The sequence below is a fragment of the Ranitomeya imitator genome, chromosome 1 (genome assembly GCF_032444005.1).
Source record: "Ranitomeya imitator isolate aRanImi1 chromosome 1, aRanImi1.pri, whole genome shotgun sequence".
In the NCBI taxonomy this organism is placed as follows: Eukaryota; Metazoa; Chordata; class Amphibia; order Anura; family Dendrobatidae; genus Ranitomeya; species Ranitomeya imitator.
The window spans coordinates 831658185-831671459 of NC_091282.1; the positions used below are offsets into that span (position 1 = coordinate 831658185).

General features: G+C 42.5%; 1 protein-coding gene across 1 annotated transcript in view; it reads right to left on the minus strand.

Moving 5' to 3' along the window:
* Positions 1-1717: 1717 nt before the first annotated feature.
* The window catches only part of PLEKHJ1 (pleckstrin homology domain containing J1), a 31222-nt gene continuing 19664 nt past the window's right edge, over positions 1718-13275 (minus strand). The window contains exons 5-6 of the mRNA XM_069740608.1: positions 4342-4405; positions 1718-4265 (exon numbers count right to left, since the gene is read on the minus strand). Coding sequence (XP_069596709.1) covers positions 4200-4265; positions 4342-4405 — 130 coding nt within the window. The 3' untranslated portion in view covers positions 1718-4199. The remainder of the gene's footprint in view (positions 4266-4341; positions 4406-13275) is intronic.

Below are 13275 nucleotides of genomic sequence, written 5' to 3' on the forward strand. Positions count from 1 at the left end.
AAATATGGTATTTATTCAACTTTCAATTGTCTGATTGATATTGCTGTATATAACACAGGCAGAGTATTGGGGCATATGGTTATAAAAAAAATAAAACATAATCGGAGACTCTTCTCAAATAAAGCCACTGCTAAATTTCAAAGGAGCTCTGTGGTGACTGGTACGGAGGTCGTCAACAAGCATAGGCTGACATGGCAATGCAGTGGCACCCCACGATTGCATCATGAGGGTACCAATGGGTGCATAGAATCTCAATCTCCAACAGGATAACAGCTGCATTCACAGCTGTTAAAAGGCAGGTCCTGGCTGTGTGTCCATTATAGCCATACACCCACTCCCGCTACCTACCTGAGCTATACAAGTATGACTTAATAAAAACCTGCTGTAGGTCGAATCGTTGTATGCTCTACATGGCGGAATAAAGTTCTTTTGAATTTCTACACCAAGATTGGACACTATTCTCCTTTATCATGACTAAGGCATACTAATGCTTTATAGACTGCACATGAGTTAACAGTGTAAAGCTGCAGCAAAAAAGGCAAACAGTTCTATGATGTATTAACGCTACTTTCACACTTCCGTCTTTTCAGATCCGTCACAATCCGTCGATTTTTGAGAATGCAGGATCCTGCATTTTTTTCATAGACTTGTATTAGCGACAGATTGTGAGGGATGGCCATCCTTTTCATCCGTCATGCACTGGATCCGTCGTAAAATAGCGGTCCGTCGTGCAGAGAAAACATTCATTGTAACAACGTTTTTTTTGTGCACGTTGAAAAATCGGTCAGCGACGCATCCTGCGCTGCCCGTCGTCGGCTATAATGGAAGCCTATGGACGCAGGATCCGTCGCTGACCGTCACACACTGGAATCCAGCGACTGATCTAGTTTTTCTCTTCTGAGCATGCCCGGTTGGATATTCTCTCTCTCTCTCTTTCGCTCGTCCCCGGACCCGGACATTTAATTCCCGGAATTTCTGTATGACAGATCCGTCATTACAGTGGATCCGACACACACGTTTTTGCCTATTTTCATGACGTCCGTCGATACGTCATTTTACTGCACCACGACGGACCCCAGAAAACGGAAGTGTGAAAGTAGCCTTAGAGAATCACAGAGTATAGTTCATGTGAAATAGTTATCCCCTCTACTCCTCCTTGGTCAGGCTGCATCTGGAATACTGTGTCCAGTTCTGGGCACCACATTTAAAAAAAAATAAATAAATAAAAAAATTGAAAAACTGGAGCAAGTTCAGAGAAGAGCTACCAAGGTGGAGAGCGGACTGTAAAGTATGTCCTACAGTTAAAGGATATGGGAAGACTTAGCTTGCAAAAAAGGCTAAGAGTAGACTTAATAGCTGTCTACAAGTATCTAAAAGGGATGTCCGTGTAGAAGGATCATCATTCTCATTTGCACATGGAAACATGAGAAGCAGTGGAATGAAACTGAAAGGGAGATTCATTCATTAGATATTAGAAAAAAAATGTTTTGACAGAGTGATCAATGAGTGGAACAGGCTGCTAAGAGTTGGCGAGTTCTCCTTCAATGGAAGTCTTCCAACAGAGGCTGTACAGCCATCCGTCTAGATGGTTTAATGAATCCTACATTGAGCAGGGGGGTTGGACACAATGACCCTGGAGGCCCCTTCCAACTCTAACATTCTATGCTTCCAGTCTCAGCTGTAACAGTTTTCATTCAATTAAAAACATGATATTGACTTTTTTCTTTCCAAATAGTTTAATTTATTTGAACAGTCATGAAAAACAGTTGTGCCGACCATTCCATTTTTTCATATTCTTTTTTGTAATGCCATTATTTTACAAAGAGTAAAAGTCATCTCCCTAAATACCAAAGAGGATCTATCACCAGATGTAACAATATACCGTAATCCGCATACATTATGAAATAGATCACCAAACCCTGATGTACTTTGCAAATAATCTGTGTGACTTTACAATCCTTTCCAAACATTCAACAATTTGAATCCAGATTTAAAGAAGTCGAAATGAATTTTGTCTGAAATGCCATCGAGCTTGACTGACTCCTCACCCCTCCATCTTCCTCCTGTCCTGCTGCAGAAATCCTGTGGTCTCTCGGTAGAAGCTGAAGTCTCCATGGCACCAAAGTAGCATAGTCCGTCTTACAGAACTGTGTAAAACCACCTGCTGTGCAAACCAAGTTCACCAAGGAACCGCTGCATGTACATACAGTATCTTTGGTAGATTTCCTTGAGTTCAGGAAGGTCTAGGCTGTCAATTAATGCTGGGATAGTGAAGAGATAAAACTGAACACTAAAGGGTGATAACCTTTAGTTAACCTTACATGCAAGTTGAGGGAAAACTAACTTTTGCTATAGGGTTTTCTTAAAATTTGGCATAATTTGCTTTCTATAGACTATGCATTACACTGTGTATTGCTGGCTGCTGAATTACAATTTGTCAGTCAGCCTGCTCTGACGGGAAGTTGGACCGTGTAAAAACCAAATAATGAATTTTTAAAGAAACCCCAATTTGTAAAAATGGTAATTTAGCCTCAAATACATGCATCTAATGAAGTGTGTGGTGACACAAATTGGAGCAACCATCTTTGAGGCGCAAACCTGCTGCATCACACGGTAAAAGTTACTATACGATTCATTGGCCAAAAGAAAATGAAGTATGGAAGAGCCTAGTGGACTTCTTTCATGAATGTCATTTCCATAGAAATGTTTCTTACACGATCCAATCCATTAAACAGATACAGTTATTAGCCTGTGTAAGATAGCATCTCCAAATGGCATTCGTCTCCCATCCACTGAAGGGGCTTTCAGAATATAGATCTGTTAAAACAGAGGCCATTGTGGCCCATGGGTGACCGATACAGAACATCTGGCAACCATCTGTTATAATGGCATCTGTTTAACAGATGCAAAGATGTAGCTGGTAAATGGATCCTATATTTTGTCCATACATGACAGATGCCACAGTTTAAGGCTGCCGTCACACTAGCAGTATTTGGTCAGTATTTTACCTCAGTATTTGTAAGCCAAAACCAGGAGTGGAACAAATAGTTTTGGCTACAAATACTGATGTAAAATACTGACCAAATACTGCTAGTGGGACGGCAGCCTAAAGGCTAGCGTGTGGTGCACCAAGCTTAGTCTAGGGCAGACAGACATTCTCAATGTGATTCCCTTGCACAGCTTGTTCCCATAGAGAAAAATAGAAAAATCAATACATAGGACATTGTCAGTGTTGATTTAACCACATCAAGCGAAAAACTAGCCATAATGGTTGGTGTAGAGACATAGATCATCAGCTGATTGTCAATGGCTTGGCAATTGTTGCATTTAGTAAAGCTCTTTATAGATGGCAGACAACAAAGGAACTGTTCTATGTCTATCAGAGGGAAGGGAAAACAACACTCATTCATATGTCAAAAGGAACACCACCTTGTGTAGCTGTGCTTTTGTTGAGACTTGCTGCAAGAGTTTGGCATCAGATGATCCACAGCAAGCGAAAATAAAGAGCGAGGTGACAGATATGGCAATGGCAGAGCCCTTCTGTCCATAGACATCATTCAGATGCTGGCTGTAAAACACAGCAGTCACCTGCCCAGTATGGCACAGGCTCAAATCTCACTTTATACACCATGTACAAGGCCTGGGAAGTACATGATAGGCTATTAAAGGTTTACATTCAAAATTATTAATCCTGCCCTCTCCCAGCACCAGCAGTTTTGGAGAGAGTCACATCTCCTTATACACAGCAGATGGATGAAATTGGCAGTGTCAGCTGACTTAAGTTGTGTGGGGTGAGGGAGGGCTTTAGAAAATAAAAAGTTCACATTATTCACCTATTAGCTCCATCATTATACAATGCAACCAAATGTGGCAGATAGTGGAAATGTCAGTGCCAAAACCTGTAGAAATGGAAGTGTACTTGGAACTTTAAATTAAGACTTTCATACAAAAGTTTAAAAAAAAAAAAACATTCAACCATCTTAAAAAGGCAAAAAAAAAAAAAAAAGGATGAAACTAAGTGAAAAATCATCTGATATTCACTGATGTGTTCAGTCCTTCGTACTGGAATATTGAGTTTCTGCATCACTAAGCGTGGCTTGTGATCATCCAGTTTGAGGCATGACACATAATCCAGTACAGATTGTTCATCCATGAGGCACAGTAACTGAAGGCGGAGGAGCTCCAATACAGGAAAGATGTCAGATGCTTGATGGCTCCAGCTGAAACCGGGACTCCTCCGATATTCCATACTGCTCCAAAGGGTCCTGCACGTACAAGCCATGTAAGTAACTCATCAAACAGAAGCCCCAAGGAATGGTCAAATCAACCCTCAATATTCACCTTCCCACTAATCTTCAGAATCTCATTCCTATAAAACAGGAGACTTTTCCTCATGAACTCGTAGCTGAAACACAACAACAGACACTCAAAGCACAGAACAAAAGAAGGGAAAAAAAAAAAAAAGTGTTCCAAGCAATTGACAATTTTAGTAAACTGTGATCCCCAGGTGAGTACCAGTGTAAAAGCAAAGAACAAAAAACCACAAAACAACATTACACGCTTTCCTTCTCCTCCCTGGGTCCAGCACCGAGTCCTCACCACTACCCCATTCTCTTGTTGCCTGCCGCACTGATGTCATGTCAGCAGTGCTATAGCCAAAGACTGAGCTCACAAGTTCTGCCAATACAGATGGCACGAGCCACAAACCTCAGAGATCAGCTGCAGCGTTGTCCACGTGATGACGCAGTGGCATTAACATCGCATTTGACCCCAGGAAGGCAAGTAATGGGAAATATACATATTTGTTTCATTAAACACTACTTCACCCAAGGACAATAGCTTACGGAAACCAGAAAACATCTTTAATTTAACCCTTCTATGACCAGGCTATTTCCCCCTCTCCTTTTCCCAAGAGGCATAGCTATTTTTTTTTTTCTGTTAATATAGCTGTACGAGTGCTTGTTTTTTGTGGGACAAATAGTATATTTGAATTACATCATTTTAATCAGATTAAAAAAAAAAGATCCAAGTGCGTTGAAATTGCATAAAAGGTGCAATTCCACAATTGTGTTTAGTTTTATTTACCCTGTCGACTATAGCGTAAAACTGGCAATGACATTTTCCAGGTCAGTACAATTATGCAGATACCAAACAGCCTTTTTTTTTTGAAGTTGAGAATTTTTTTTTTTCTTAAAATTAAAAAAAAAAAAAAAAAAAAAAATTATATATATATATATATATATATATATATATATATATATATATATATATATATATATATATATATATATATATATATATATATATATTTTTTTTTTTTTTTTTTGCTTTTGTTATTTTCCGATGCGCATAAAGTTTTCAATTTTCTGGATATTGTGCTGTGTGAAGGCTTATTTTATCCTGATGCCCATTTAGGGGAAATATGATGTTGGGATTACCTCTTAGGCTGGTTTCACACTTGCGTTTTAAAACGCAGCGTTTTAAACGCAAACGCATTTGGTGCAAAAACGCGTTTAAACGCAGCATTTTTTAGATGTATGCGTTTTTGCGTTTAAACGCGTTTTTTCCTGCGTTTGTGTTTTTGAAACGCATGATGAGAAGTGTGTGACAGCTGCCAATCATCAAAATCAACTAGAAAACCCACTATAAACATAAATACCTAGGGTTAGGATCCCTAGTAACCCTAGGGATCCTAACTCTAACCCTAAAACCCAAACTCTAACCCAAACTCTAACCCTAACCCTAAAACCCAAACTCTAACCCTAACCCTAAAACCCAAACTCTAACCCTAACCCAAACTCTAACCCTAAGGCCACATTCACACGTTGCGTTCTGTCCTGCGGGTTCTCCCGCAGCGGATTTGATAAATCTGCAGGGCAAACCCGCTGCGGCTATCCCTGCAGATTTATCGCGGTTTGTCCTGCGGGTTCCGCTGCGGGGTTTTACCCCTACTATTGATGCTGCGTATGCAGCATCAATAGTAGTGTTAAAAATAATAAAATAATGATGATATACTCACCCTCTGACGTCCCGATCTCCTCGGCGCTGCAGGCGGCGGTCCGGTTCCAAAGATGCTGTGCGACCAGGACCTTCGTGACATCACGGTCATGTGACCGCGACGTCACCGCAGGTCCTGGTCGCATAGCAAACCTGAGACCGGACGGTCGCGTGCAGTGCTGAGACTTCAGAGGTGAGTACATCATGATTTTTTTATTTTAATTCTTTTTTTTTTTTTACTCAAATATGGTTCCCGGGGCCTGGAGGAGAGTCTCCTCTCCTCCACCCCGGGTATAACCCGCACATTATCCGCTTACTTCCCGCATGGTATGCACAGCCCCATGCGGTAAGTAAGCGGATCAATGCATTTCTATGGGTGCAGAATCGCTGCGATTCTGCACAAAGAAGTGACATGGTCCTTTTTTTCCGCAGCAATTCAGCGCGGTTTTTTTTCGGGATTTTCCGCAATGTGGGCACAGCGGTTTTTGTTTTCCATAGGGTAACATTGTACTGTACCCTGCATGGAAAACAGCTGCGGACCCGCAGCGGCAAAATCGCAGCGGTTCCGCAGTAAAAACCGCATAGTGTGAACATACCCTCAAACCCTAACCCTAAAACTCTAACCCTAACCCCCAAACGGATCCCAACCGTTACAGTTTGTGTTACAGTTTGTGTTACAGTTTGTGTTACAGTTTGTGTTACAGTTTGTGTTACAGTTTGTGTTACAGTTTGTGTTACAGTTTGTGTTACAGTTTGTGTTTTAGGGTTGGGGGGTGGCTTATAAGTGCGTATTCTTGTGTTTTTCTATAAAAACGCATGCAAACGCATGTGCTTAAAAACGCATGCGTTTACATAGACATCAATACTTTTTTTGCCACGTCAAAACGCATGCAAAAAAAACACATGCGCTTTTAATGTTAAGTATAGGGGAAAAAACGCATGCGTTTTTTCGCGGCAAAAAACACGCCGCTAAAATTACTACATGTTGCATTTCTGCAACAAAACGCATGCAGATAAAAAACGCATGCATTGCAAAAACGCGTCAAAACGCATGCAAAAAAAGCATGCGTTTTTAATGTTAAGTATAGGGAAAAAAACGCATGCGTTTTTTGCGTTTTTTTACCGCAAAAACGCAAATGTGAAACCATCCTTAGAGCCATGTTGCGAAGGCCAAAAAAAAAAAAAAAAAAAGTAATGGCTTTTTGATTTTTTCTTGTTAAGCCATTTAGCAATCAAATTATTATTTTTTTTTTTTTAAATTTAAAGTGCAGTGATACCAAATGTGTATTTTTGTAATTGTTTAATTTTTAATGGGGCAAAAGGAGGGTGATGTGAACATTAGCATTTTTTTTTTTTTTTTAAACGTCTCTTCTCAAAAAGTCTCACTTTTTACTGAACTTGTCAATTCCCTTGAGGGGACTTGAATCTGCAGTCATCCAATCACGTACTATTCATAGCAATGCATGAGACTAGTGATGAGCAGATCTTGTGTTATCTGAGTGACTGTGTGTGTGAATACATATATGTACAAGCCCCAATGCCTGCATGTCTCGTGGCTGTTTGACAGCAGCAACACATGCAGAGATTACCTAACAAACAGGCACATGGCTTAAGACACTCAGCACCCTCTGATAACACCTTATCCAAGCATGTTCTCTCATCATTAAGCAGCACTGCCACATAGAGCTAAAATCATTAGCTACCATGAACGCAGCTAAACACTGGCCTTCATAGAAGTATCACAATGACAGGCACTGGGGTCTACAGCAGTCCCTCTGCACTCATAGCAGCGCAATCACGTCACCGGTGCATGGAATGACAAGCCCCCCGCCAATGCGTGTTAGTGTTAAATCATAAAGGTGTTATCCATGTCAAAAAAGTAATTTTGTGTTCAATTGTTTTTATTAATCAATAGTGAACCCCCCCCACCCCCCCCCAAAAAAAAAAACACAACCAACCAAATATATTATGATCAAACAAGTCACGCAGGACTTAAAGCTTTTAAAGTTGTGTGAGCCCTCGCGGGCAGGGTCCTCCCTCCTTATGTACTCGTGTGCCTTGTTATCTGCTCATGTTTAATGTATTTGTCTATATTTGCCCCGTATTCACATGTAAAGCGCCATGGAATAAATGGCGCTATAAAAATGTATAATAATAATAATAAGTTAACAGTTTCCATTGGGAAATATAAACAGGTCACGCAACATTGCAGCTGAAAGAAAAAAAAAAATTTCATATCAGCAAATGAAGAATTATTCTGATAATGTCAACATTCCAACAGAGGTTAGAAAGAAAGAGGTACAAAAAAAAAAAAACATATGGGGGAATCCATATGAGTATGGAACTATAAGTAGAAGGAAGGAAAAAATAATAATTTTGTTTGAGAGGGGGTTAGAAGGGAGACGAGGGATGGGGGGGTGTTTAACAGGGAGAAGGGGCATGGAAAAAGGGAGGGAGGAGGAAGATGAAGGAAATGAGGCACAAATCTTTGGGTAAGCACACAGCCCCAGCCCAGAAACTTCATGTGAACAGTCCTTCAATTGGATTAAAAAAAAAAAAAAAAAAAAGATAGAACCTAATAGGGACAGGAAATGACAAGAGGTTAAATAACCCCTCCCTCATCCTCCCCCTCAGTGTCATTATAAAAGGACCACAGGAGAAGGAATGCTTCAAATTATATTTATTCTTTTCAGAACGTATATCAAGCAAAGGGAGGGATTACTCCTGCTGTCGTGGTGGGTTACTAGAAACCAAATTAACAGTAAGAATAATTCTATTTTCTCTAGTAACCCCCCACGACAGCACACCTGGAGCAGTACCCAAGAGTAATCTATTAGGGAGGGACTATAGCTCTAAGGACTTTTTCTCCGAAGGCTAAGTCTTCTTTTGACATCAGGTCTAGCCTGTAATGTTTTGAGAACGTATGAACCGAGGACCACGTAGCAGCTCTGCATATTTGCTCAATGGAAGCACTGGCTTTTTCGGCCCAGGAGACAGCTGTTGCTCTAGTAGAATGAGCTGTGAATTTTTCTGGTAGTGGAAGGCCTTGAATCTGATAAACCTCCAGGATTGCTCTTTTGATCCAATTCGCAATTGTAGATTTGGAAGTCTTCTTCCCCTTATTCTGGCCGAGAAGATGAATAAACAGATTCTGATCCTTTCTAATCTTCTCTGAGGCTTGAAGATAAAGTACCATTCTCCGAACATCCAGAGTATGGAATTGTTCCTCTTCCTCATTCTTTGGTTCCTGATAAAAGGACGGAAGAATTATCTCCTGCGACTTGTGGAAATCAGAGAAGACCTTTGGGAGAAAGGATGGGTCCAATCGCAGGATAAGCCTGTCCTGAAGAATCTTCATGTAGGGCTCATTGATTGACAGGGCTTGTAGTTCACCAACTCTTCTGGCTGTTGTTATAGCTACCAGGAAGGTGGTCTTCCAGGCGAGTTTATCCATACTTATGGATGACAAGGGCTCAAACGGTGGAAGGGTAAGTCCTTTCAGGACTATATTCAGGTCCCAGGATGGAACTATATTTATGGGTCTTGGAGATATGCGGGATGCTGCCGTCATAAGTCTTCTTACCAATCTATGGTCGGCTAAAGATTGGTCAAAATAAGAGCTCAGGGCTGCCACCTGTACCTCGAGGGTGCTGGGTCTGAGACCTTTTTCCAGCCCATCCTGCAAAAAAATCCAGGATCCTGACTAGGTTCGGTCTTTCTGGGTTAGACCGTTCAGGAGCACACCATGTGATAAAGGTCTTCCAAATTTTTTGGTAGATAGAATTGGTTACTGTTTTTCGGCTCTTTGGTAGTGTCTTAATGACCTTCTTCGAAAGCCCTCTGGTCCTCAGAATTGAGAATTCAGAAGCCAGGCATTCAGGTGTAACCTCTCGGGATCTGGATGGAGAATTGGCCCTTGGTAGAGAAGGTTCTTGACCGGAGGAAGTGCTATTGGTCCATCTATTCTTAGGCTGATGAGGGTCCCGAACCAGCTTCTTTTGGGCCAAAATGGAGCCACTAAGATTACTTTGAGTTTCTCTGCCCTTATCTTCTGCAGGACTCTTGGTAGGACTGGTAATGGAGGAAAAGCATACGCCAGTGTAAAGGTCCATGGTTGGGCCAATGCGTCCACAGCTAGCCCCGGATTGATTGGATCTAGCGAGAAAAACTGGTCCACCTTTGTGTTTTGACTGTTTGCGAACCAGTCCACTTCTGGCTGTCCCCATCTTCTGACTAGTATCTGAAAGACTTCCGGGTCTAGGCGCCATTCTCCTGGATGGATTTTTGTCCTGCTCAGGAAGTCGGCCTGTATATTTATTTCTCCTTTTATATGTAGGGCGGATAGAGAGAGCACATGTTCCTCGGCCCACGAAAATATTCTCGCTGATATTGTTTTTAGATCCTCGTGTCTTGTACTTCCCTGATGGCGAAGGTGGGCAACTGTTGTCATGTTGTCAGAGTATATTTTTATATGGGAATTCTGAACAAGAGTTACTGCTGCCTGGAGAACTTCTTCTACCGCCTTTAGTTCTTTGAAGTTCGAGGACTGCTGGCTTATTTCGGTTGACCAGTAACCTTGGAATATGTGCTGGTCTACCGTAGCTCCCCAACCTTTTCCGCTGGCATCTACCGTTATAGTGACTGCTGGGTCCTGCAACCAGGGAACTCCTCTTACCAAGTTCTCTTTTTGTAGCCACCATATCAATGAGGACCTTACGTGCGGTGGTATTTGGATCTTCTTGTCTAGAGAATTTGGGGATCCGTCCCAGTTTGACAGAATATGAGTCTGGAGTATTCTGGTGTGGGCTTGTGCCCATGCCACCATCTGGATGCATGACGTCATGGTCCCCAGAACCGACATGGCCCATCTTAGAGATACTATCTTCTTGTCTCTCAACATTCTTATTTTTGATGTAAGCAGGGTCCGTTTTTGTTCGGGTAAGAAAGATGTTTGGTTGTGAGAGTCTAACAGGACTCCTAAGAAGATCTTTGCTGTTGACGGAACCATATCTGATTTTTTGGTGTTTACTACCCAGCCTAGAGATGACAAGATCTGGACTGTCGTCTGAAGATGCTCCTGCAGAATCGGGACCGTGGGGGCCACTACCAAGAGGTCGTTGAGGTACGGGATTATGCATATCCGTCGCCCTCTGATGTATGCCATTACTTCGGACATGATCTTTGTAAAGATTCTTGGGGCCGAAGACAGACCAAATGGGAGGACATTGAACTGAAAGTGATCTATGTCTTTTCCTCTGGTGACCGCAAATCTTAGGAATTTCCGATAAGTTGGGTGGATTGGGACGTGGTAATAAGCATTCTGCAAATCTATAGTCGCCATGACGAAGTCTTGTCCTATTAAAGGTACTGTCGATCTGACGGATTCCATCCTGAATCTTCTGTAGGCTACATATTGATTCAGGGGTTTCAGGTTGATTATCATCCGATGGGTTCCATTTGGTTTTCTTATCAGTAATAGGTTGGAATAATGACCTCTGTTCCTCTCGTTTTCCGTGACTATGGAGATCACATTGTTGGCTAAGAGATCCTCTATTCCCGCTATCAGCGTGGATTGTAGCTTTGGTGTGGACAACGTTGTTGTCTTTAATCTTTTTTGGGGATAGGACATAAACTCTATCTTCATCCCCTCTCTGACCAATCTTAAGGTCCACTGATCTATGCCGATCTCATGCCAGTATGGGAGGAAGTTTGAGATTCGACCCCCCCACCGTGATGGCGTCATTGCTTTCTTTGATTTTGGGGCTGGGAAAGAAAAAGATTTCTGTCTTTCCCTCCTTTTGGATAACTCCAACGCCCCGTCTTGCCCTTCCCTCTGTATTGAGGAATATGTTCCTGCTGAGTGCGGAAGGGTCTTTTCCTAGGATTTCTAGGTTCTGGTAAAGTCTTCTTCTTGTCTGAAGCCTTCTCCAGAAGATCATCCAAGGCTGGTCCAAACATATACTTCCCTTTGAAAGGAATAGAACACAGCCTCATCTTAGAAGTCATATCACCAGACCAGGATCTTAGCCAGAGTGCACGTCTTACTGAGTTTGACAGTGCAGATGATCTCGCCGTCACCCTCACTGATTCTGCGGAGGCATCCGCTAAAAAGCCTGTTGCTTTCTGGAAGATAGGCAAGGAGGCTAGAATATCCTCTCTAGGAGTACCTGAGGACAAGTGCTCCTCTAGTTGCCCCAGCCAGCGATGCATCGATCTGGCCACACAAGTGGACACAGAATTAATGTTCAATAAGGACGTTGATGTTTCCCACGATTTCCTTAGTAGACCGTCCATCTTACGTTCCAGAGGATCTCTCAATTGGGAGGCATCCTCGAATGGTAGCGTGGTCTTTTTAGCTACTCTAGCAATCTGGACGTCCACTTTTGGAACTTCCGACCAGCATGAAGCCGTCTCGTCATCTACTGGAAATCTGTCCTTAATTTCCGCTGGAGTAGTCAGCCTCTTTTCTGGGGATTCCCACTCTTCCAGAACTAAATCACCGATATTCTGGTGAATGGGAAACACCTGCTTTTTCTTAGAATGAAGCCCCCCGAACATCTCTTCCTGTACTGACTGAGCCGTCTTTTCTTTCTCGATCTCCATAGTCTTCCTTACTGCTGTGAGGAGTTCTTCTATATCAGCTGAAGAGAAGTAATATCTCTCTTGCTGGAAGGTTTCGGAGTCAAGGCATAATTCACCTTCCTCTGGAGGTTCGTCTGACGTCTCCCCTTGAGAGTCCTCCTGCCCCTATTCCTGAGGATTAAGTTTCCTTTGTAGGTGTAGGCTGGGAAAGGGTGGCCAGAGATGATTTAATTTCATGTTGGATTAAGCCTTTGATCTCTTCCATCAGAGATGGCTGCTCCTCTCTGATAATTTTTTCTGTGCATTCTTTGCACAAAGGTTTCTTGTATGAAGAGGACAGCTTCTTCATACAAACTGCGCATTTGCGGGTAGTTTTAGTTTTGCTTCCTGATGTGGGTTCCTTGTCCCCCTAAAAAGAAGGGAGAAGGAATCATAAGATTTTAACCCACATCAGGGAGTGGACACCCTGGGCCAGACTACTCACTGGGGCCGGGATGGTGCTGTGATCTGCAGATGCAGAGCGCGAGGAAGCGGACATCTCCATGGTCTTCACCACACAGTGGTCCTACCTGCGATGTCTTCCTGTCCGGGGCCTAAATATAGGCGACCGGACCGCAGCACCTGTCCTCATGGATAGAGGACCTCCTCCTCCGATGTTCGGAAGTACGTGGGAGGGAGACCGCCGAGGTACCCTGC